Here is a 27,077-nt window from a genome sequence, read left to right as displayed (position 1 = left end):
TTACTGTCTTAGTTATGGAGGTTATTGGCCCTTTATTGCTTGAAAACTTACAATGTATGTAGTGATTTGTTTGTCTGAACTGATCTTTATTCTGATTCTGATTTGGTTTTTACATGTCAAAAAAGGTCAGTGTCATTCTGTTTCCAATATGACATGCTGCTTAATTCCACAGTCCTCTTTTCCAGTGTGATCAGTGGTGTAGTGCAGGCGATACGCAAGTATACAGAGTATATCTAAGTAATCCTGGACATTTCAATAACAAAAAGACTCTCATTTATGCATACCCATTAAGCACAAATGATTTTGTTCATTGTGACATGTCCTTGAAATTTGGAAAGTTTTGAAAAACATTGAAAATCCACTGAGAGCTCAACTTAATTATAAAGGGCATTAAAATAAATAAAATAGACTTTTGCTTGGGTGTGAAGTTTTAGATTTCTAATAACATGGCCTTGAGAATAAATGCAAAGTAATATGGGGTTTCACTATGTTACATCAATGGCTAAAATATAGGTGAGGATGTGAAACTGATAATTATGTTTTGGCTTTGGGTCTTATTCCCGAAATAAAGGGAAGCTGTCGTTAGTCTGCTTGTTATTGGCTCATTAATCCTCTCTAATGCTCCTCTTAAGTTGCTCTAACCGCACATTTCCTGCACAAAGCTTAACTGGAAAAAAGATGAAAGACACAAAAAGCTACGTTATTTAGTTCCTATTCATTATCAGTTTATTTTGTTTGCTGTATGGGCTGCTGAAACATACTGTCCTTCCCTTAAGCAAGTGAAAGAAAGTGCTAACAGCTTTGTTTAGTAGTTTCGGTGAAGAAGGATCCTGTCCTAGTCAGTAGATAATGACAAGATAAGATTTGAGTTAAAAATGTATTTATCCAAAGAAATTCCTTCTGTTAGATTGTTCCAGAAAATTAGAATTCAACAATAAAAGACTACAATAAACATATTACTTGCTAACGTACTCAAAATATATCCAAAATATTACTAGAAGCAGCAGTGTGGGGAATATAGATACACAAATGGCTTGACATCTTGACAACGTAATCTGTGATGCTAGACCTTGGTAGTCTTTTAAGTCAAGGCATGACTTACACTGTACTGTAGGAGTCTTTTCTTGCGTTGATATTTTGACAAGTTGCGAATAAGTTTATATTGACTTAGGCAAATGCTACGGTCAAATAAAAAGCATGGCTTCAGTTTGTTACAAAAAAAAAAAATGCTGTACTTTTCGAGCATTTTAACAAGTCTCTCAAAAAGAGGCAGGAAAACGGACATGTAGCAATTCATGCAAATGCATCAGGAGGCAAATTCATAAAGCAGGTCTATTTCCATTGAAAGCTCTTTTTTCCCATGGAACTACTTACAAGTTGTAAAAAGTTTCACACCACTTTTTCTAAACTTGACAGCCTGCGGTCTTTCAAATCCTCACTCATGAGCCTGTACCTTAGAAGTTCTGCTGCTTGTCACTGCATTTTCTCCGTGACTCACCACCACCCATGTTTAAAATGCCAGGTGATTAGAGGGTTTCTGGTGCCTTGTTATTTCAAAGTACATGGCACCCTGAGCTTTTCCAGCTGTCTTACTCTTTATATGTACTGGAGCGTTCTTTTTTGTGCCCTCCCGTAAGAGAAAAGAATCCTGATACATAAACGTGTTAGATGTGCATGTACAGTATATAAAAGGATGAATAATGATGAAGAGAGACAGATGTGGTGATGGGAGAAAGAGGGGATGAGATGATTATGATGCATGAACATTAGTGATCACTGAACATTTTTACAGAGATTTGAAAATAAACTATTTGCTTTTCATTACATTATCATCCCTTATAATTAAGCAAAACATAAAGGAGTCCATAAGACGTCTTGACAAACACTTATTAACAAGTGATTTTCATGATCATATTCGACTTGAAGCAGTTCATCAGTTCCCTCTTTGACTAATTGTGCCAGAAAATCCGACTTATCTTGGTATCCTCTTGCTCTCACCTGCTTAAAATACGGAAAGTTTGTTAAAGTCCAGCCTTGGATACATGACATATTCATAGAGTGAGCGGAAATGGAGCAGCAGCTGCTCGGCTGTGATAAGACCCCTCATGGAGATTCAAGAGTTTGAGCCTGCATGCGACTATAGAAGATTGAAAACTGTGAGGGAACAAGACAATATGAGAGGTTGGGTGCCATCTGATTGTTGAATGTGCATTACATCTGTGTAGGTTTAAATAAATGAATTAAAACAACTCTACTTATCATTAAAAAGCATATTTATTGAAGAGAAATTTGATGATGAGCTGGACTCTTATCTGCAAGGTAAATCAAATCAGTTTTTCTCAAACATTATTGAAGCAGCCAGAGTTTACCGGAGCAGATTTACATATTTGTGATTATAAAATTGCTTTGGATATGTGTTGTCTGTGAAGTGATAAAAAATGCATTTTTTCTGATGTTGGTCAAATGATTTTTTTAAGTTGACAACAGGAGGTAAAACTATTAAATATCCATCAAATTGTCCCAAAATGATAGTTAACACAACAATTATTGTCTCTGCATGGCTGAGCCACCCAACGTGTCGTACTGCTCTGAGAAAATGTGCTTTTTTTTTGTAGACACACACCACCCACACACTTTTAGTCCAACCAGAATAAAGATGAAAGCATTTTGATGTGAAACGCTGTGATGAAGCTAAAGGGAGATTTTTTGCTTCTCGTTTCTCTCTTACTTCTCGAATGTGCTTGAAGACGTCAAGCGGTGCTTGAGTCCATGAGGAGTTAGGTCAGGATTCAGCCACTGTGTTAAGTTGTGTCCTGGTCACATTAGGTTTTTGAATATTTGAATAACAGTGCTACATAAAATACATAAAATGTGAACTGATTAAACTTGTGGGTAGATTTAAGGCACAGAAATAACTTATGCAGTGGTTAAAATAAAATTGGGAACTTGTACTCCATCATGGTCATTGTATGCTATGTTATAGCTTTACTTTCTACATGTCATTTCTACATGTCTTTCTATTGAATACTATTTTCCACACCCAAGCAACTTGCTGAACTAATCTTTAACATCATTCAAGTCATTTGAAAAGTCCAAAGTAGAATGAAAATAATGGAAAACCTTTAAATGTGCACTGCTTGCTTGCAAAAATCTGACATTTGTCTTTGAGTCGTGACGATATGCCATTTAACACACAAGTAAACACTTTTACACAAATTGACACAAGTAAAAAACAACTCATACACAACAAAAACATATATAATAGGGCTGCTTATAATCATAGGTTCTTCTTAGTGAATACTGAAGGCTTGTTCAACAGAAATTAAGAACAATTTGTCCAGCAGTTTTACTTACATGATAAATATAATTAATAGCAACTTGGAGATTTTCCTTTCAAAAAAATCTCTTTTTCAAAATGGACTTTGAAGTCCATTCTGCCATTCTTCTGAAAGCAGAAGCTGAAAGTGGGGATTTAATGGGTGGCTGTGGTCCTCTAAAAGTCCCACTTAGGCGATTGGCTGCCTTTTCATGCCGATGAGACAAATGAGTTTGATACAGATGAATTAGGAATGATGTATCGTTAAAGTTTACGTTATAAAAGGCTTATAAAGTAGAGAGATTGGTTCCTATTGATCATCTCTAACATAATAAAGGAAGCCGCTATGAACAGTCATCCAGTGAATTGATATAACTCTGAAACATGACCATATTGCAAAATGAAGGCAAGTTAACATGCTGCTTTTACAGATTCTTCTTTTTTGACAACCCTCTATAAAGATGTGATCATTTTATTAGTAAAAATTATTATAATCATTATTATTCATGCTGGGATAGAAATATAAAAATGTGTGTTTATAATTTGATTACATGTGTGCCTATGTCTTGTTCCTCTCTTAAACATTAAAAAAGAAAGTAAAATAATAATAATTATTATTATAATCACAGTAATGATTAGAAGTCCAAGTCACGGGTGTGGAATTTCCTCGTACAGACACATCACACAGCTGTTTCTCTCGTTCTTTCAACACTCAGCATCAATAAAAGGGGCCTTTCTCTCGTCACCCTCCGCTCTGTCCTCTCTATCTCCCACACAGTGCACAACTTTGTTGTTTCTTGAGGCAGCCCACACATAAAATCAACAGCCCTGCATACAAACCCATTGATTTTACAGTACCTCACTGTAGAACCAACCTGCAATTACATCCTGTCTTGGTCAGCTTAAAAAGTTTAATGGGAAACCCTCTCCCAGTGCGCACACACATTCACACAAAGACTTACAAATCGGTACACATTCACATCTGGTCCAGCTTTGTTCCCATATTACAGTTTGCACATTCAGAGGAAACACCAGGAACTCTTTCTGCAAACAGGGCATCTGACTGCCACTGCCGCTCTGTAATCATCAACACAATGACCGTGTGAGTTTACACAAAGTGGCGTTCCAGTAAACGTTTACTGTCTGGTGAAACTGCCAATTTGTTCCTGCGTCTCACACATTCATTTGCATTACAAATGACAACGCTGCTGTGGGTTTTTGCCTTTCAGTTAAAGGCACAAGGTTATTATTATAGGAGAGGGGAATTGGGTAAATATCTGTTCTTTCTGTGATTCTGTTTCTTCATTAATTGGCCGGAAAATTGTGAGAAAAGACCTTCAGCAGCTTCTTTGCCCTTTCCTGGCTTTTGAAAAAATGCCCGATTTTTTGGGCCCACTGGCTACTCTGAGCTGATCTGAAATCTTAGGGTTTGCATCTTTTTTGACAACCACTGACTTTTAAGTTCTTTCACACTCCCCCTAGACATACATAATGACTTGTTTACAGCTGATGTGTGGGACTTTTTTCTCAGCTGGTGGTCTTTGCGACATGCTCCCTTACAGAGCAACCTCTCTCTATTTCATGTGATTTCACAGAACTGATGACTCTAATAAGGGACATGACTGCCACACTCCATCACACATCAGACAAAGCCCTCAGCCCTGAAGGCAGAGTCAATTTGAAGCCGTGGATGACAGCTGTGGTAGCTTCTTGGAGGTTAACATTTGTTACCATACTTTTACAGCATCTTCTTGTCACGGAGAATGATGTTATGGACCAAAGATAAAAAGGGAAAAAGACATGCATAAATAAATCCTTTCTGAATCATAATTCCTCTGAAGGATTTTTTTTTATTTTTGTATAAACCAGTTCAGACACGGGGCCGATGGAGAAGAAAAGCCACTGTTATTCATCCACTAAAACCAAGTGTTCCAGAAGAAACAAATGGAAACGTGCTAAGGGTTTCAGTTGTTAACATAGCAGTCGCAATTAATAATGTCTAAACCAAATCAGATCTTGTTGCCCATTATTCAAGTGTGTCAGCATAACCAAAAACACATGATTTGTAGATGAAAAAAGTGCAAGTGAAACCTCCGCTCTCCTAAGTTTTAAAGAGATGGAATCGTCATAATTTCTCTCTTAAAAAGGCATTGAAACACATTCAGTTATAATTTTTTAAAGGACACTGCCATCTGGTGGTCAAGAGTGGCAAAAGCATCAGTTCCAGTCCATTGCACTCACTGTAGGTCCTGTAGACCTTGAGTAGACCAGGTCAAGTGCTAAAGGCTACCAGGTGTTTATGTTTATATAATGGACGTGACAGCTCCAGTACGCCTCTTCCTCAGACTGTAGTCTCTTAATAAATCCTTCAAATGGGAGCTTCTTAGTGTTTGGATCTTGTTTTGCTTACAACAAACACATGTTGGCACCAGGGCCAACCTAACATCTAGGACCGTCATAAGTCACTAGTGTGCATACCTAAGTGACCTTGATGGTTGTAACATGTTCTTGTTTGTCCCCTTACCCCACCCTTACAGAGACACCCACCCCAGCAGACCTCAGGGTCAGGGTGATCAGAGATGGCAGCTGGTTTCAAGGTCAACAGCCACCTGTGTCACACTGTTTACCTTCACTGGAGCTCTGTTCTTTCCTCTGCCAATCAGCTGTTTCTCATCCACTAACACCTGGAACACACACACACACACACACACACACACACACACACACACATAGATGTGGAGATGACTCTAAATAAATAACTCTGTACACCATACAATTTGATAATAGTTACAGGATGCGAAAAAAAAGTGTCAGGGGAATCAAATGTATAGCAACATATTCATTAGCTGTCAAGACATTTCACTACAAACATATGAAAAGAGGAAAAATCAATGGATCATCACAGAAAGTAGTGTGACCATATATATCCACCCATCTATATAGCTTTTTCTGTTTGGGGATGTGGGGAGCTAGAACTGATCCCAGCTGTCATTGGGCGAGTCAGGTAAACCATGGCCTGTTTGCCAGTCAACCACAAGCACAGGGCAGACATATAGAGAAAGACAATTAACCACACTAGCATTTACACTTATGGGCAATTAAGAGTCACCAATTGACCGAACAAGCATGTTATTGGACTGTGGGAGTAAGCCAGAGAACCCGACAGGAATTCCAACCAGAAACATCATTGCTGTTTGTCAACAGCGCTCACCACCATGCATGAATATCCACTCCCTTGAATAATTGTTTAAATAATTCACTCTGGATCAAGGTGACAGACAGACTGATTGCTCTCCATATAGATTCCCACTGCAAGATACAGAGTCGTTATGAAGCTCTACATTATAGACATGTTCTCTGGGGCTGTTATCACAGGGAGCAAATGTGCTGATGCTGGTAAAATAAACCCACTAAAACTTCATTGCTCGTTCTGTTTTGACCAGCTTCATGGATATGGTGCAAACAAGCTAAACTCAGCCTTTGGCTGCTGTGTCCTTAAAACACACTCTCCAAGTGGTTTATTAAAACTCCCACAAGTCCTTCATACACAGAAAGTTAGGACAGAGCGAGAAGAGATATAAAGTAAATAAGGGATTATAAAAGATCAGCTAGAGGACTGTCTCAAAACATTTAGGAGACTGCTTAACTTAAAGACCAGAAAAAGAGTTTAGTGAGGCAACTTCTTAATACTTTTAAAACTTTCATTTTCTGTTTCTCCTTGCATGCAAAGAACAAATCCTGCAAAATCCTAATTCATTCCTGTCATAGATGTGACATACAGTATACATAAGAAATATACGTTTTTGCATTTGAATGTAATCTTGGCTTTTACATATCTTATGCTTAAATCTCAAAATAGAATACAGTGGCCTCAGGTTAGTTCACTTGCTGGTTAATATAAGCTTAACCTATATACGACATTTAGAGTACATAAGTGAGACAGTTTGGCTACAGGAGTGAGATGGAGCCTCTTATGATTTGTTCTTGTAAATCCAGAATCATCACCAAGAACACCATGAGATGCTGGTTCCCAAGGTGAGCAGTCTTATCGCAGAAATAAAGATTGGCACACTTACAAAAACTGAAAAGCCTCTCCAGATGCACAAAGAACTGAGTTGTATCATATCAGCGAGATATATAAAGACTGAGAAAAGGATCTTTTGAATTTAGAGAGCGTGTGTGAGCTTTTTTTCCATGAGAGGTGTTATAAATGTCATCCATTCTATTCTATTTTTGTATCTAGTGTTTACCATGAACGTCTATCCTTTGTTACAAACCATGCTTTGGTGCCTTCCCTGCAGTTTGTTCCATTCCTTTCTACTGTAACGTTTGCTGGGTGAAGGTTTTTCCATAAGAGTTTAAAGATAGAGAGTCATACACACAGTACATAGAGTGAAACACTTTCTGGTAAATGGGTTTTTAGGACATTGAGCTGTATCATTGATATGCTCGGTATTGAACATGTCTTGTTTGGACAGCATGTGACATATTATAAATTTGCACTTAATAAATGTCAAATTGGGGAAATGGTGGCCAAGTAGTTAGTTTGTGCACACAATGTACAAAGGCTACTAAAAGCAGGCAGCCCTGGTTCAAATCCCACCTGTGGCCCTTTTTTCTCTTGTCATCACCAACTCTCTCTCTCTCTCTCTCTCTCTCTCTCTCTCTCTCTCTCTCTCTCTCTCTCTCTCTCTCTCTCTCTCTCTCTCTCTCTCTCTCTCTCTCTCTTCAATAAAGGCACAAAAACAAAAATTCATTCTTATAAAAACTCAAAGCTCAACCTGCCCCAGGAGCTACTGATCATGTTTTACACCTCTATCATTCAGTCTGTTCTGTGCCCCTCCATCAGTGTCTGGTTTGGATCTGCAACCAAACTGGATAGACACAAATTCACAAACTATATTACTTTATTTTCACTTTCATCAACTTTTGTTGACCATTGGATCCAAATGCTTCTGAATGTTTCCTGCGTTTACTATCGAAAACAATGCATCACTTGTGTCACAAATCACAAATTTAACTCTTAAATAAAAAAAGAAGACTTGACAAAAGTATCTGTCAAGTCAAGGTCCTCTTTGAGACCAAGGTGTAAAATACATTTTATTCGAAAATCTTCCAACTAGTCAAGTGTCACATTTTCTCATGGAAAAAGAAGGGGTCTGGTCAATGTCAAATGCTTGAGACCAGGGAGTTGGGTGTTCACTTTTGTAGTAAGGTCTTAATGGCCATGCTATGAAAAGAAAGGAATTTTAAATGTTAAACAGAGAGTCCCTTGGAGGTTTTCTTGTTCTTTACTCCTTGTTATAAACATTGCAGCTCACTACAAGTTGCATTTGTGCTTGAGGACAAAAAGTTTGAAAAGAACCTGCAGGTCTGGTGGTATTTGGTTAGACCCTGTGCGGAGAACTGGTTCCATATTTCTCTGTTAAACGTAAGCTCTTAGTAGCAAAAAGCTTCCCACAAGTTACATGTAAATACTAGATCTAAAACAACACCATTAACTTGTACAGATAGGCCTAAGCCACATAAATAGGCACTTAAAAGTCTAACCAATCCTTGATTATGGGATTGCAAGATTCCTAGCTGATGAATGTGAAAGTATGGGTGTGTATGAGATGGAGAAAACCTTGTTGAATGGTTTATTTACTTCCCCTGGGTGTTGCCTCAAGGCGTGTCCACAAAACTTCCAGGTAGCAAAGCAGAGCGTTGAGTATGTGACAGTACATGTCAGAGTTGCATGTAAAAGAGCGAAAGGCGTTTTGGCATCTGAAAATGAAGAATTATGATGAGAGCGTCGCCTTTCTGGGTCAGTGGGGACTTTTCCAGCAGGTCGTCTTCTTCATGCTCTGTGCCAGTATTATGCCTAATGGATTTGGTGCCTTTACACTCGTCTTCCTGAATGACATTCCAGTTCACCACTGCTTTGTTCCTGAGGTTAACCTGACTCGTGAATGGCGTGAAGCCATTATACCTGTAGAGGTAAGATTTTCAGTTCTTCGCCTGAAAGATGTCCTTTTGATTTTATTTCTATAGAGCTGCAGTTTTTTAAATTCAAGGGCTCCCCTCTCACTTTGTGTCGTAAAATGCAATGCATCAGTACAGAATCTGTGAAAAAGGAATATAAAAACAAAGTATTATGCAACTTCAGCAGACTAGTTACATATTGTATCCCATTTCACATACTTTATCTGAGAAATACTCTTTGAATTTGTTCTTAAACTGGTCGAATAATTGGATAACAATAGTGATTACACTCGTACAATGTTGATTGACATACAATAGTTGGTTGATGTCAAATATAGTCATCAATCATTGCTGTTGCCTTGCTTTATTCTTGTGAAAGGGACCTTCAAGCCTTGTTTTCTAGACCCTTTTTGAGTGCACGTCATTGTGACATCACAGTATTAGCTGTGCAAAGTGCTTTAACAAGCATTTTGTATCATCTGGTCTGTCCCTTTGACTCCATGTACAGACCCCCGCCCCCCCCATGTGTTTAATGTGCTACTTTTTGAACATAGCAGTGGATTTTGTAGCACAGGCTGTAACAATCCTTTTTAATCTCTCAATCGAAGCAAAGAAATCTCATCCATTTGGAAGTCAGCCTTTGTTACCCCCTTTTTAATAGTAGGTAACTCCACAGCTTTAACTAACTGCATGTCAATATCAGATTTGTGTCTTGTCAAAAATTCTAGAATCTCTTGTTTGTGATCAACTAATAGAGTTTCTAACCTTAAATGATCTTCAGGCTTCAGGAAAAAACACAGTTCCATCACTGCAGCTACAAAGGTGATCAATGGTATACTTGCTGCTCTTGATATTAAAAAAAGCAGCCCTGTGCTTCACGTTTTATTGCTTTGTCAAAAGCTTCTGACAATGCAGTCCATGTTGTTTAAAAGCTTCATCATGCTTCTTTGCCTGGGCTTGTCAAATCATGTACTTTCCTGGTTCACAAATTATTTGAACGACAGGACTCAGTGTATAAGAAATGATGGTCTGTGCTCTGAATTTCTGAGTGTCCACAAGGGGGTGCCACAGGGTTCGACATCAGGACCCCTCCTGTTCATTATGTACATTCATGATTTGGGTCATGTCAACATACATCTTTATGCCGATGACAATTATTTACTGTTTTGGATCAACTCCTGCTAAAGCTGATAAATCTCTACAGAGAGCGTTTGATGTGACCCAGCACAGACTACTGCAGCTAAAACTAGTCCTCAACGCTGACAAGACAAAACTAATATTGTTTTCAAACACAAACTAGAAATATTATAAAAGTGGTTCATGTACAAATACCTTGTTGTCTTGCTTGAAGATTCCTTTACTTTTAGGCCCCATATTGACAATCTTGTGAAGAAACTGAAATTTAAATTGGGTTTCTTCTTCCAACACAAATCTTGTTTCTCCTTTGAGGTAAAAAAGTGGCTTATCACTGCAACCTTTTTATCTTTTTTAGATTATGGAGACCTGATATATCAATGCCTTAGCTAAATGCCTAAGTAAGATTGACGTTGTTTATCATGCTTCTCTGAGGTTCATTATTAACTGTTGAGCCTGGACCCATAATTGTGAACTGTATTCTCTCGTGGGATGGCCTTCTTTGTCCACCAGGAGAATGGGACACTGGTTCATTTTTATTTACAAGGCCATACTTGGGCCACTCCCCTCCTACATCTGCAACCTAATCACACAGAGAAGTGTTGATTCTTACAGTTTAAGTTCAAATGATAAATTGTTGCTTTCTGTTCCATTTGCCCGGAGCAGAACTGGGAAAAAGGGCGTCCACTCTGCGCCTTCCACATGGAACATGCTGCAAAAAGACTTGAAAATAACTTAACTGATTTCTTTAAACGCTTTTAAATCCAGGCTGAGAACACATGAGACAACCTCCTCCACTTGTAACTGTTTTTTTATAATGGCTTTTAACTGTTTTTTATTATTTCAATTGCTGTCTGTCTGTTGTGAGTGTAATTTCATTTTATAAAAAATAAAAAAAATTGCTTTTTTTGTAGCAGTGCAGCAAATAAAATCAACAGACTTGCAGATGATAGCTTTATATACAAATATTTTGCAAAAAAAAAAAAAGTCTCTTCACAAATCGAGTATCTGTCATTTTTTCCATTAGTTGATAAATGGGGAAATGGAGCGGAGTACTTGCAGCAGATACAAGCTGGGTGTGGTCAAAAACCTCTCTGCTCAGGGTTTCCGTCCTGGCAGGGATATTAACCTTACAGAAGTGGAGCAGGAGGGCTGTGTGGATGGGTGGAGCTACAGCAAAGACATCTACCAGTCTACCATTGTCTCTGAGGTAACTGCATGTGTGAAACTGTAAAAATGCTATCATATTTAGTTTTTCCGAACAGTCCCCCAAATTTCCCCCCTATTCCTCAGTCATTTTACAGTAGCTGCATGTTCCTATTCTGATCCTTTTGCTGTGTCTGAATGAGCACTGCATCAGCCCTCTTTCTACCTGTGTGTGTGCGTGTTACATTCCTTTCCACTATTATGCTTACTAAATGTAAGCTCTTTTTCCTAGCCTTTGGATGCCTTAAGATTGTTTGCAAAGTGAAAAGTCAACCAAGTGGCATGATATCCCACAAACGGACACACACGCTTTCTGCCACGGCGTGTCATCTTTCATCTACAAAACCTTTTGTTAACTTATGGCCCGACTGGTTAGACATGGCCCATAAAAAATCCTGTTTGTGGGTGTTAATTAGCCTGCTCATCTAGTCTTGCCAGTCTGTGATTTTATTTGCAGATGTTTTCTGCTTCCTTCCATGTAACTCTTGTGTGTGCGCCAAAATGAAAGAGGTGAAGATTTGATTGTAATCCAGTTTACTAGATTTTACACAGATCAATGGGGATCATCCTTGATGTCTAATTTAAGCTGTATAATTCAAAGCAAATGAGGACATTTTTGACTGAAGGAGCTTGATGTATTTGCTGAAATTTTGCCTCATGCATAACCAGTTGGTCACTTTAATCAGCAACACCATTGAAACCTGCATGCGAAAGAGAAAAACCCTTCTCGCATCACCATTTCAACATATTTCATAAATACAAGCTATGAAGCTTTGACAACTTCCAAAAAGATGAAACTGTCTGTTTGGTGAATGAAGTCCTAAATGGACTGGCTCCACCTCCTCTAACTGATTACATCAAACAGAAATCTATCAGTGACTCTTCAACTTGGACCACTGTTGGAGGTTACTGCGAGATTACCCTGTAGGCGATCAACATTATGATCACCCTATTTGTCATTGAAAGGGAGCACATTATGGAACAGCTTACTATGATAAATAGTCATCTGACTAAGTTCAACAAAGTATATATACTGTATAACCCTAACCCTGAGAACTAAGATTATGAGGCAGGCTGAAAATAATTCTGAAAAAAAGAACCAGCTTCAGAGAACACATAAATGTGTTCAGTCAAACATTGTCAATGAATATCAACATGCATGTATCAAAATGAATGTGTGTGTTTATCCTTATTTATTTTATTTATGATATATCAGTTTGACCTGGTGTGCAGTGAGCAGTGGAAGCAGCCGTTCACCTCCACAATTTTCTTCATCGGAGTTGTTTTTGGATCCTTCTTCTCAGGACAGATTGCAGACAGGTAATTAAAGAGAACAGCTCCATGTGATAAATGGTATACAGATTAACGTTAGGCAGGCCATAACAAATAATCTATGAAGAGTTGCAAAGAAAGACATCATTTGTGTTGTCCTTTGTATTTATGTGCCAAGCACTACAGTATAACACATGATATTAGTCATTGTGCTGCTTTATACTTCTACTCCAGACAATTTCAGGGGAAAAGGTGGATATTTTTTTTACACATCTGCTTTCAGCTGCATTTACCAGTTACAAATACTTTGGTGTTAGTAGTGTTAGTGTCATAGCTCAAATACTGCTGATTAACTCTGTTTGTTGAGAAGTTGTATCCAATTATTTATTATTCTTTACCGTTCAAGAGTGAACGTGTTAGTGTTGAGCACATCTTGGGACTAGATCTCCAACCTGTGAAGGGGAAGTGTAAATGGAAAACAATACTTTGTTCATGTATTTAGATTTTCTCATCTCTATTTGACCTGTTTTTAACTTCTTTATAGATTTGGAAGGAAACCGGTGCTTTTTGCAACAATGGCCATTCAGACAGTATTTACCTTCATTCAGATGTTCTCCGTGTCATGGACTATGTTTACCATCCTCCTCTTCTTGAATGGTTTGGGGCAGATGTCCAACTTTATAGGTGCTTTAGTGCTGGGTAAATATACAGATTGTATTCTATCTAATTTTCTCAACCGTTTAACTAATATGTCCCATTAAAAATATATTTTGAAAACTGAAAACATGTATTTTATTTCACTTATTCATTACATGACTTTTTATCTGTCTGCAGGTGCTGAGACCTTCACTGGAAATGTGCGAGTCCTATACTCGTCTTTGGGTACATGTTTAGGCTTTGCCATCGGCTACATGATGTTGCCTCTCTTTGCTTACTTTTTGAGGGATTGGAAATCTCTGCTGTTGGCTTTGTCCGTGCCAAGTCTGATCTATCTCCCCCTCTGGTGGTGAGATGCACTTACTACAGGAATATTATCCAACATTGATTCAACATTAAAGGGGATTCAGTTTACCGGCTGCATGGCTGTTTTACAAATGGTAGACAGACTTAATCTGTTTCGGAAACTTAAACAGGTAGTTGAAACCACTTTCAAAAATGAATGAAGAGCAAACAAATTAAAGGCTGCTCCGGTTTGACATTTTTCATTGTGGGAGTTTAAGTGTCCAAATGAAAAAGCATACAAAATTGAAGTTACTGCACCCCCTCTGTATCCGAATCCCTCCATCAGTAGTTTAAGATTTGATCATAATAATTAATATTACATACCAATTGTTTCCTAAGAGAAGTATAAACCTACTTCCTCTTGGTTCATCAGATGTAAAGTCTTTGCTGTGTTACGAGACAGGTTCATCCCAGAGTCTTCTCGCTGGCTGCTCTCTCAGGGAAGGGTGGAAGAAGCTGAAGCCATAGTGAGAAAGGCTGCGAGGTGGAATAAAGTCCAGGCTCCGAGGGTGATATTTGAAGATTACAGTGTAAGTGTTATTTTATCTGAAAGTTCTGAGTAATATTTGGAAAGCCGTGGACACGAACATATGAACAGTCAAAAGAGAAGACAGAGTATGTTGTCTGTCAGCTATTAAAACTTAATACTATTTAGGAAACAATTGACTAAATAATACTGACAACATGCAAACATTATGATATTGTTAATGCATTGATCTTTGAAAATTACGTTTCTTTGGTATTCATTTAACATTATTTACATTTAGCTTCTAAGAAAAGAATTACAAGCAGATGATGACATTTTGTTGTGTGTCTTGTTTCAGGTTAGTAAGACAAAATCCAACCCTAAAGAGCACTGCAGTGTGTTGGACCTGCTGAGGAAAAGAGATATCAGAGTCATGACTCTCATTCTTTGCTTGGTGTCGTAAGTAAAACAGTAAAAGCACCCAAACTCCCCATAGTGTTCTAATGGACAAAAATGACATAAAAGGACAATCTTCACCAACAGGACAAAATATAAGCAGTGCACAGGGGCAGGCTCAGAGATTATAAACTTAGTTTTTACTTGACACAGACAAAGGGTCAATTTTGTGAACTCCTTATCGGTCTTTTTTTTTATGTTGGCATGTACAAGGTTTGGATAAGGCCTTTACTAAATGGTTTTATTAAAAAAAAATTGCATGTAGGCATTTGACTAAATTATACTGAAAGAATGTTTGGCATTGAAACCAAACCCAACTCTTCTTTGGACTCTTTGGGTCATATCTACCGAGAAGCCTCAAAATTGAAAATTCAGGCAATGATTCACTTGTTAGCTTATACCCAGCTGTGCCCACTTTGTTACATGCAAGCCACTTTTCACACTTATAACACTTTGCAATAACTCCAAGTGACTATTAACAGATAGGATACGCATTTTAAAAAGGAAAGCTTTAAGCTGCATTTGTGTGTCACATGAACGTGTGTGGGAAAGATCTCCAATGTGATATTTTTACATGGAGCCCTTCCAAGAGAACACAGATATTTGTTGTTTTTTTTTTTAAAGAAGAAAGGATTGTCACATGCATTCATCTTTTCAGTGATAACAACAGAAGTATTCTGCCCACATGGAGATACAAATCTGTTCTTCAAAATGAAAATTTCTGCTCATATTAATATTTTTGTAATCATATACACAATTTTTTGTTAATCCCTTTGTCCAATGTTCAAGAAGTAGGTTTCAGAAGATGCCTTTTCTGTGCAGAGTCCCATGAAAACATCTCTGCTCTGTGTTTGTAACATCCTCTCCCTCAGGTTCACTGCGCTTATTGGATACTATGGCCTATCTTTCAACACATCCCAGCTCCACGCTGACCCATACATCAGTTGTTTCATCTCTGCAGCTGTAGAGATTCCTGCTTATATTTCCAGCTGGTTGGCTCTGCTATACTTTCCACGGCGAGTCTGTGTCATCACCACCTTGCTGATTGAAGCAGTGTCACTTTTCCTCATTCAACTCGTGCCCAAAAGTAAGCACTTCAATAATCAACAGTGTCTTCTTTCTCAAACAGGCACCTCTCTGCCCTCCTGTCCCTGTTTAACACCCAGGACTATTCAAATATTCTTAGTGTAAAACAATAGACTTTACTCTCTTTTTCTCTCTCTCATCTTCTTTTTTTCAATTTGATAAAAACTTTGATAGTGTTGCATTTACTTCTTTCTGTTACTACAGCGTTTAAGCTTTGGTACTACTTGTGAAATTACTGGTTTCTTTCAGGACGTTTTTCTTTGTTTTGATCCATGCTTGCGTTGTTCTTACTCTCTAATGTACGTCCCTTTAGATAAAAGTATCTTCTGAATGAATTGTAAAATCTCTAAATGCTGTAGTGTTTGGCATCAGTTTACCTTCACCTTTTTATCCCTATACAAATAAACTTCAAGAATCTTTTCTTACTTTTTAGGTCTACATACTCTTTCTCTTGCACTGGAGATGTTGGGTAAATATGCAATCACCACTGTCTCCTCCCTGATGTTTACTTACATCGCTGAGCTTTACCCAACAGTTCTCAGGAACACAGCCACAGGGACATGCTCCACTGTCTCCAGAATAGGCAGCTGCATGGCCCCATTGTTGTTAGAGCTGGGTGAGTTTCCGGACACTAGATAAAAACGATCACCTTTGTTATATAGTTTGCTCATGAAGCAGTTATAGTGATACGCTACAGGAACCCCAAGTTTTGTAAGAGGTTTTAAAGATTTGTTTAAACAGACCTAACTGATGAAATAACAGATACCTGACATAAAGATTCATGAATGGGGTATGAAGCTGATGCTCAATACTTCTGGAAAGTTTAGTGACCCTCATGTTTTTGTTTTATTATCCTCCATACATTCCTGGAATCTTCTCTGCTAATCCAGAAAACACTGTGCAGCATGAGCCAAATGTGTCATCAGACTGTCAATTGTGGCATGTCGACCCTTTTTACAGCATTAAATAACTCATTTAAACTAAGCTTCAAAGAAAAGTGAACACTGGGTCTAACATAAGCATAATAAGAATATACTGACAAAAAAGGGATCATTGATTTGAGTGTGCAGTGATTTTATTGCTTATCCAAAGTTCCATTTGTCAACATGGAGGAAGCGGGCTGTATGGCCTACAGTACTGAAAGTCAGTAGGGAGAGCTACAATGATTGCCTAAAGTAAAGCCAAAACCATGCTTATGTAAGACCCAGTGTGGTCGCATTGTTCCGTGTCAGAACTGTTAGGCCTTCAGCCATTTGATAGCCATCACCCCAACCTTTATTGTTTGGGATCAAATGTGTTTCTCTGTATATGCAGATACATTTTATGGGCATTTTTGGGCAGTCACTTATGCTAATAACAACAAGAATGTACTTTCTACTTATGGGCACAAGGCAATAAAAACACAGAGACGCACAATTCAGTCATTGAAGTTGAATCTGACAGAGAGTCATTTTGGTGAATGAAGGCCAATGAATCCACCACACTCATAGCATATATGATAATGCCACAATATTTAATAGTTTGCTATTTCACATGGGCACAGCTCTTTTCTCTCATTTAATCCCTCTATTCTCCTATTTAAGGTGGATACTTTAAATACCTTCCTTATATCATAATGGGGACTCTGGCTGCTGTGTCTGCGTTTGCCACGCTCTTCCTGCCGGAGAGTTTTGGAAAACCTCTCCCTGAAACTATTCAACAGATGCATCAAAGAGAAAGGTATGGCTGCTTTAGAATAGAACCATTTTTTTTACGAGTCTTCTCAGTGCTAACGTAGTTTTCATATCATCCTAAAAGATTGTGTTTCATGATCATGAGAAACCTTCGAGTGATAATGTGATTTCACGAAGATATCATTTCACTGCCTGTGTAACTTCTTAAAAGTGGACCACAAAAGTTTTAATATTTAGTATCAAAGTTCAAGTATCAAAGAAATTAAATTTCCATTGAGAACTTTGAATGGGATATGTTGCCAAAACATGTGATCAGCTGTTAACTTATTACTTTAAAGGTTTTCAAACACAGACATATGTGCAAGCATATGTCTAAAGTTTGTTCTGTTGTTGGAATAAGAAAATAAAGATGTGACATGCATGTTTTTGCTGGATGAAATGTTTTTATTTAGTCATAATGAGGAAGACTGCAGCACTGGTATTACGTAGCAGAACATAATAGAAGTAGAATATCACAATAGATCTTTGTGAGCATAATATTATACTTCAATTGGAAAAAATATTTAAAACAAATGGAAGTCTTTCCTTTCAGAGCAGAAACAAAAGGATTGTACGCTTTACACGAGGGTTAAAGACGAACTGGCACGGAGGAAAGAAAAACAACAGACTAAATACTCAGGTGAGGGGAAGACAAATGAGACGCAGCTGGGAACAATCAGGGCGGGGCAGACAATCAGACAAGCAGTAGACACATGAGGACAGGAAGTGAAGGATCTGAAATGAGAGGAGAGGTTAGTGACACAAAACAGGAAGTAACAAATGTAGAAAATAAAATATAAAACTAGGACACAGAGCTTGACATGACAAATATATTTAAAAACAAACAACAATCACGGTCCAGTATAATCTGAGAAAGTCACATCAGCCAATTGAATAAGTGCAGCTATTTGTCAGCCTGTTTAGCCCTATATCATATTAAGAATATTCGACACATTAATGTTGTCCTTTTTCCTCATACAACAGATTAAAGTGTTCATGCATCCCTGGACAAGAACCCCCAAATACCTCTGTGCTCCTGGACAGTCCAATATGATTCTCTGCTGTTCATTTAATAGTTCATTTATTGATCATTATTTGTAGCACTTGTACTTTTTTCTGCCAAATGTATTTTTTACACGTTTAATAAACAAAGAAAAAATCCAAAAATTAATCAATTTTGAAACTTCATCAGTGATCTGCAGATTTCAAAGGTATATTTCTTGTACTAAAAAAAGTTGTTAATCAATGTCTCGCAAAAGTTGCTACGCTGTTGTTTTTTTTGTAAAAGCCTGAGACAAGGATTTTTTTTTCGTCAGCACTTAGGATTTGGAGTTTTATTACCCATGCAATCTTTAGATAGCTGAAGTTTGAAGAGTCAAGTAAGACCAAAAACTGATGATCCGTTTCCAAAGTCCATTGTTAACTCTCCTTTAATTATTTGTCAGGAGCAGGTGTAAAATAAGTTTCAGAAGGATATTCCAGATATGGAGCTCTGAGAGTCAATTTACACTGTGTTTTCTTGGCATTGTCTTGTAGATTGATTTTCTCGGTCTATTCTTCCTCACCTGGTTACAAAACCCAGCCGTATTGAAGCTGTGTATGTGTCATGAATTCACCTTTTGGCAGAGAAATCTTTCGAATATAATAACAGTGTCAGGTTTCAGTCGTGATGTGTTGCACTGTAACCCTCAGCTATAAACAAGTTATGACAAACTCTTTACCACGAGGGTGTGGCGACTTGTCTGTTGAGTTGAAGGCAAACGTGTTCACAATAGAAAAGGCAAGAACAACTGTGAAGGACACCTGAAAGGATTATACAATGAAGGATTATGATGAGTCCACCGCATTTCTGGGTCAGTGGGGATGTTTCCAGCAGGTTGTCTTCTTTGTGCTTGTTGCCAGCATCATACCCAATGGGTCTGGAGTTTTCTCAGTTGTATTCCTTGTAGACATTCCACGCCACTACTGCTTGATTCCAAAGTCCAATCTCACTGAAGATTGGCTCAATGCTGTTATCCCAATGGAGGTAACAAAAAAAATACAACGATAATAATAGAACAGGAGATTTTTCATTATTACTTCTTTAAGAACAACAAAATGGATACTAGATGAGAAAATAGATGTATGAACTGCAGTTGTTCTTAATGTATATTTTTCCTAGAAATAACGTTCATTTTTAATATTTGGTCAATTCTTTAGCATTTTTAGTTAATGTTTGTTTTACATCTGCCTTAGGTTTTGAGCTAACTCCTGTCGCCCAGAGTGGCTCCATTACACGGATTATGTGGCTATATACAGGTATAAGTCATTTGTTCAATAATATTACTAATAAAGGTTGTGTGCATGTGACTGTGAGGTGACAGATGGAGAGGAGGAGCGAAGTAGCTGCAGCAGATACAGACTGGATGTGGTCAAAAATCTCTCTTCTTTGGGATTAATTCCTGGCAGAGATGTTAACCTCACCCAGCTAGAGAAGGAGAGCTGTGTGGACGGGTGGAACTACAGCAAAGAAATCTACCAGTCAACGATTGTCTCTGAGGTGCACGTCCAGATCTACATTTGTCTAGTTTAAGATGCAACAGTTTTAACTTTTAATAAACAACCTGGTTTGGGTCCTTGTAGAGCATTCATTGCAATCCATTTTACAGTATCATAGCTAAGCAGTAAAAAAAAAAGGTACAGCAACAGGAACCACTGATCAACATTTACAGCAGTAGAACAAACCTAAAGGGATTACACAATAGCCTCAGACAGAACACACACTTTCTAATCTATAACAGTTTACCCTCAGGCCACATGTTCAAACCACACCTTATTTCAATTATTTGTATTATTATATGTTATTACTTTTAATATTGTTATATGTTTTACTTTTAATTTTCTACCTATATTGTTTCTGTATGATTAACACTTATGACTCTGTCGTTTTATCCCTTGAAGCACTTTGTAAACCCTGTTTTGGAAAGGTGCTATATAAATAAAGTTTGTTATTATTCGGGATTTAGAGAGCCATTTCAAGCTTTGTGACAGCATCCATCAGACTCATGTTTGGCTGATCTATTTATTTATACTAACACCTCCCTTTTTAACCTTCATAACACTATCCAAGACTTATATATCATGCTTTTAACGCATCTGATAAGTTACCATCAGTGGGGGGGTTTTTAACCCTTAAATCTTTAGCATTATTTATTACTTATCCGTCCTCTTTTGTTCAGGCGTACAAGTTTCACTCGTTTCTCTTTTATTGCACTTTGGATGTTGTGTGTAGGTGTGTTTTTGCGCTGTGCTGTCATTCATGTGAGATGTGTGCTCACTGATGCTTTTTTACACAGCTGAAGTTCCTAACGGATAAATACAGTTATTTGAATTGAATAATTGTTGAATTGTTTAAGTTTGACCTGGTGTGCAGTGAGCAATGGAAGCAGCCGTTCACCTCCACTGTCAACTTCCTGGGAGTTCTTACTGGATCCTTCATCTCAGGACAGGTCTCAGACAGGTACAGCTTTTACCATGCATGTATTTCTAAAACCCTCAAATGAATCATGTGATCCTTTATTTTACGTGTGTTATTTGAACTTGAATCACTTTTTTTGTTTCTCTTTTATTATTTTTTGCCTTTTATTTTAGGTTTGGTAGAAAGCCTGTTCTCTTTGCAACCATGGCGGTTCAAACCATCTTTACCTTTGTCCAAATCTTCTCGCCTTCTTGGGAGTCGCTGTGTGTCCTCCTCTTTATCGCTGGAATGGGACAGATCTCCAACTATGTGTCTGGTTTTGTTCTGGGTATATGTGAACATCTCGTACTCAATCTTAAATTCTATCGGTCTGTGTTTGCATCGCACCATTTCATAACAAATGCTATTGCGAGACACTTCTCAATAAACTGGTCAAAAACTTTACTCATTGCTATGTTACAAAGATCAGAGTTAATTCATTTTCACGTCAGAGCACTTAACAAAATTTAGCTTGAGTTACAGTGGCAAGAGAAAATGTCCTTTTAATATCCTGAAATCTCAGGCAACACCAGGCTCATAATGATCAGTCATCTGCTGACACTGCATAAGGCTTTAAAAAATAAATAAAATAAAATGAAGAGAGATTTCCAATTCATGCTAATTTTGAACAGAATCAGTCTTTTAAGTGTCTTGTATGTACAAAACATTACCAACACTTTTGCCTTTAATCTCTCTCCTTTTCTTTTTATTGGCAGGTGCTGAGATTTTGACAGGCAATGTGCGAGTGGTATTCACATCTGTTGGGATATGTCTGGGCTATTCTGTTGGCTACATGATGCTGCCCCTCTTTGCTTACTATTTAAGAAACTGGAAATCTCTCCTGTTGGCTTTGTCTTTGCCCGGCCTGGCCTACCTCCCTCTCTGGTGGTAGGTTGTATTCTTACCATGAATCATAAACATATATGGAGTACAGTAACCTCCCTTGTGATTTTGTTCTCGTGAGGAAGCAGACCTGTTGCAACTTATTTTTCTTTATCGTGGTAGGCTCATCCCAGAATCGCCCAGATGGCTACTCAGTCAGGGGAGAGTAGAGGAGGCTGAGGCCATAGTCAGAAAAGCTGCTAGATGGAACAAAGTTGAGGCTCCACAGGTCATTTTTGACAAAAGCAGCTCACTTGTAAGTCTGCGTAGCTTAAATTACTTAAGCATGTGTGCTTGATAATACAAACATTGTTTGTATATTTTTACTGAAATGTCTGCATCAAATATACCGGGAAAGGCAAAATAAGATGAGTCAGAGGTTATTTATCTTGCAGGCTGATGAGGTAAAGACACAACCAACGGAACATCACAATGTATTCAGTCTGCTGAGAACAAGCAACATCAGAAACACAACTGTGATCCTGTGTCTTGTGGGGTAAGTATCCAGTCTACGCATGTCTAACATCAAATCAATACATTAAATAATCAAAAGTTGCTTATCATCCTATAGTTTACCTTAAGTTTGATTATACCATTCAAACATTTCTATTGCCTGCATCTCCCCAGGTTTACCCTGAGTACTGGATACTTTGGCCTGTCCCTGAACACATCTCGGCTTCATGCTGACGTCTATCTCAGCTGCTTCATTTCAGCTGCTATAGAGGTACCAGCCTACATATCCTGCTGGCTTGCCCTTCGTTACATTCCACGCAGAGTGTCTATTATCTGTGTCCTGCTCCTCGGAGGAGTCTCTCTGTTCTTGATTCAACTGATACCAAAAAGTAAGCAGTAGTGTGTCTACATGTAGATGTTGATTTTTTTAAAGCAAATATCATCAGGTTTTTAAAAAAAGAAATTGAGATTGAGCGGTGCACACCTCATGTAATCTGAAATTTTTTAAAAAAGTTACTGTTGAGGGAGATATTTGATCTGTTATGAATGAACTTTAAAAGAGGAATAAGGTACATCATCCTGAAAATTCCCCCACAAACCATTTTTTACTTTTAAGGTTTACCAAGTCTCTCTGTTGCATTGGAGATGCTGGGGAAATTTGGAATTACCAGTGGAGCATCCCTGATCTATAGCTACACAGCAGAGCTATACCCGACAGTGCTCAGGAACACTGCGACTGGAACATGCAACACTGTTAGCAAAGTGGGCAGCTCCATTGCACCTTTTTTATTACAGCTGAGTAAGTACACATTAATCTCAATAGTAATGACAGCTACTTTACCTAACCTTTGAATTCAAGTGGATTGTTCAATTTTAATCCATGTTGTTATGTTTCTCTCTCATCCTCATTGCTTCCTCTCCTTGCTCAGGCGTGTACTCTAGGTACCTTCCATACATCATTTTGGGGACTCTGTCTGTTGTGTCAGCCTTTGCTGCTCTCTTCCTGCCAGAGAGCTTTAGGCGACCTCTCCCTGAAACTATTCAACAGATGCAAAAGAGAAAAAGGTAGGTTGTTTGAAGACTATATTATAAACTTCTCCTCTATCAATAGTTGATCATAGTTTGATCATTTAATAATGATTACGTGTGTGGATTTCAAACTTTGAGATGGTGATCATTCTCTCTTTAATGATTTAATGAAATGTTGTATAAAGTCTAGAATTATTCGGTAATCACCCTTTAGGCACCAAGTTTAGATTATTCGTGAGAGCTTCGTTGATTCCTGTCATTAGCATTGTCAATTTCACATTTCAACGTGCCTCTGCGGATGTTTAACATCGTAGTATCTTCGCTGTTCCTTTGCTCAGCTTTGTATTTTATTTATATTCTTCATAGTGAAGGTGTGGATTTATTTTTAAAAAAAAAGTAATGTAAAGGTACACAAGTCAGATACTGTATGTTTTCAAAAATGGAAGTCTTTGATTTTTAAGACAGTATGTTATACTTAAAAATGTACATGCACAAATACTAAAATAGATTTAATGAACTGTAAAAATGCTTTGTAAAAAAAAATCAACTCTGCGGAAGTCCTTATAGGTTAAAATGTCTTTCTTAATGTTTCACTTGGTTTTATGTGTTTATGTAAGTTTCTGTATAAATGTATCTTCTTAAGGACAGGAAAATTATGTCTCGACTGGTTGGTTTTACATATATCACCTTCATAACTTAGACACAAGTTATTTTTCTATGCTTTCAGGGTTTTCCCCTTACAGACCAAACGGATTCTGATTTTTTTTAAAACAACAAATGACATAAAATTTGACAGATTCATTTTTTAATAAATGACAAAAACACTCCCTCTCTTCATCTTCATTATGACATTTCAATTTTGCTCCTTTTAAACTCAAACAAATTATGTTTTTTTGTTTGTTTGTCTTTTTCCAAACAGCTTGAAGAGGCCAATCTTCTCTCGGAAACAACAACATTCAAAACCTGAGTTGCCTTTTGAAACAAAACTTTGACTGTCTAAAATATTCCATACCATCATTGACAAAATGTGACCCTTTTGTAGTCATATAAATTGTGCTTGAATTATTTGCAAGGAATTACGAGAAATGTATTTTGCATAGAAAAAAAATTATTATTAATAAGAGTAACAGCAGTAGATTGCATTGGCACAAACATTCACACTCTTCCTTTCGCTCTACCACCAAACAGGGAACATCATTCCAGTTTTGAGGAGATATTTTGAAAGCATGTTGCATTATATGAAGAAATGTTAAGGTTGTTTTGTCCTGTTGAAGAGACATGCTGAATTGAATTGAAAACAGGATATCAGAGCTTCACTGGACAACCAGAGACTTCCTTTCAACTGGGTTTTCCATTTCCTCCTCCTGGGTGAATGTGTTGGGGTTCTTCTGGCAACATCTAATGTAAAAATATCATTTATAAAGTTAGACACATCACAGAAAAACACGTTCTAAACGCCTGCTTTGAATACTGCTGTAGGAGAACTGGGCATGTTAAGGCTCCACCTGCTGGTTCCAAGAGGAAAGGGAGTTTTTTTTTGTTTTTTGTTTTTTTATTTGTTATGGACGTCATCTGTCCTTCAAAACGTGTAAATGCAATATCATCCACTCCACAACTTTAACAGATATTCTTGGACTTGGTAAAGAATAGAGGAGGGCTGGTTATAGTGGCTTGTTGTAATTATATTGAATAATATTTATATATTATATATACTTGAATTTCCCTCGGGATCAATAAAGTATCTATCTATCTATCTATCTATCTATCTATCTATCTATCTATCTATCTATCTATCTATCTATCTATCTATCTATCTATCTATCTATCTATCTATCTATCTATCTATCTATCTATCTATCTATCTATCTATCTATCTATCTTATGTGTCCTTACATTTGTATCTTAAAGGGGAGATATTTTACCCCTGTTCCACCTTTTCAAACAGTCCCTTGTGGTCCAAATGAAAGGTCTGTGCTGTGCTTTGGTCAAAATATAACATAAATCGACTTAACGACTTAGCACTCTGAAGATCTTAGCACTCTGAAGATCTTAGCACTCTGAAGATCTTAGCACTCTGAAGATCTGCTCTCAAACTGTGAATTCCCCTCACTGAGAAACACTGCTCGGCTTTCTGCCAGAAAGCCTTGCATGCAAACACACCTTGTAACCTGTCTGTGCTCTTTATTCTGAGACCAGACCGCCTGTTAGAGGGCAGGACATGTGCAAAATTAAGACTGCAGTGGATTTTGTAGCACAGGCTGTAACAATCCTTTTTAATCTCTCAATCGAAACAAAGAAATCTCATCCATTTGGAAGTCAGCCTTTGTTACCCCCTTTTTAATAGTAGGTAACTCCACAGCTTTAACTAACTGCATGTCAATATCAAATTTGTGTCTTGTCAAAAATTCTTGAATCTCTTGTTTTTGATCAACTAATAGAGTTTCTAACCTTAAATGATCTTCAGGCTTCAGGAAAAAACACAGTACCATCACTGCAGCTACAAAGGTGATCAATGGTATACTTGCTGCTCTTGATATTAAAAAAAGCAGCCCTGTGCTTCACGTTTTATTGCTTTGTCAAAAGCTTCTGACAATGCGGTCCATGTTGTTTAAAAGCTTCATCATGCTTCTTTGCCTGGGCTTGTCAAATCATGTACTTTCCTGGTTCACAAATTATTTGAACGACAGGACTCAGTGTATAAGAAATGATGGTCTGTTATCTGAATTTCTGAGTGTCCACAAGGGGGTGCCACAGGGTTCGACATCAGGACCCCTCCTGTTCATTATGTACATTCATGATTTGGGTCATGTCAACATACATCTTTATGCCGATGACAATTATTTACTGTTTTGGATCAACTCCTGCTAAAGCTGATACATCTCTACAGAGAGCGTTTGATGTGACCCAGCACAGACTACTGCAGCTAAAACTAGTCCTCAACACTGACAAGACAAAACTAATATTGTTTTCAAACACAAACTAGAAATATTATAAAAGTGGTTCATGTACAAATACCTTGTTGTCTTGCTTGAAGATTCCTTTACTTTTAGGCCCCATATTGACAATCTTGTGAAGAAACTGAAACTTAAATTGGGTTTCTTCTTCCAACACAAATCTTGTTTCTCTTTTGAGGTAAAAAAGTGGCTTATCACTGCAACCTTTTTATCTTTTTTAGATTATGGAGACCTGATATATGAATGCCTTAGCTAAATGCCTAAGTAAGATTGACGTTGTTTATCATGCTTCTCTGAGGTTCATTATTAACTGTTGAGCCTGGACCCATAATTGTGAACTGTATTCTCTCGTGGGATGGCCTTCTTTGTCCACCAGGAGGCTGGGACACTGGTTCATTTTTATTTACAAGGCCATACTTGGGCCACTCCCCTCCTACATCTGCAACCTAATCACACAGAGAAGTGTTGATTCTTACAGTTTAAGTTCAAATGATAAATTGTTGCTTTCTGTTCCATTTGCCCGGAGCAGAACTGGGAAAAAGGGCGTCCACTCTGCGCCTTCCACATGGAACATGCTGCAAAAAGACTTGGAAATAACTTAACTGATTTCTTTAAACGCTTTTAAATCCAGGCTGAGAACACATGAGAC

The 27,077-nt window shown here is 37.7% G+C and overlaps 1 protein-coding gene across 1 annotated transcript; it reads left to right on the top strand.

Annotated features, from left to right (window-relative positions):
- Positions 1 to 9,088: 9,088 nt before the first annotated feature.
- Positions 9,089 to 25,154, top strand: LOC306831215 (organic cation/carnitine transporter 2-like; the record flags this gene model as incomplete). The annotated part of the gene is given in 20 exon segments (XM_079355173.1): positions 9,089 to 9,295; positions 11,442 to 11,624; positions 12,837 to 12,940; positions 13,437 to 13,591; positions 13,727 to 13,898; positions 14,298 to 14,424; positions 14,719 to 14,819; positions 15,689 to 15,903; positions 16,336 to 16,518; positions 17,486 to 17,621; positions 20,063 to 20,153; positions 21,010 to 21,113; positions 21,245 to 21,399; positions 21,827 to 21,998; positions 22,116 to 22,286; positions 22,288 to 22,488; positions 22,620 to 22,834; positions 23,062 to 23,244; positions 23,375 to 23,510; positions 24,394 to 25,154. Coding segments are annotated over 20 exon segments (3,084 nt in total). The 3' UTR covers positions 24,467 to 25,154.
- Between the last annotated feature and the right edge of the window lie 1,923 nt (positions 25,155 to 27,077).

This window comes from Symphodus melops (genome assembly GCF_947650265.1).
Source record: "Symphodus melops genome assembly, chromosome: 11".
In the NCBI taxonomy this organism is placed as follows: domain Eukaryota; kingdom Metazoa; phylum Chordata; class Actinopteri; order Labriformes; family Labridae; genus Symphodus; species Symphodus melops.
This window is presented reverse-complemented; position numbering and strand designations above follow the sequence as displayed.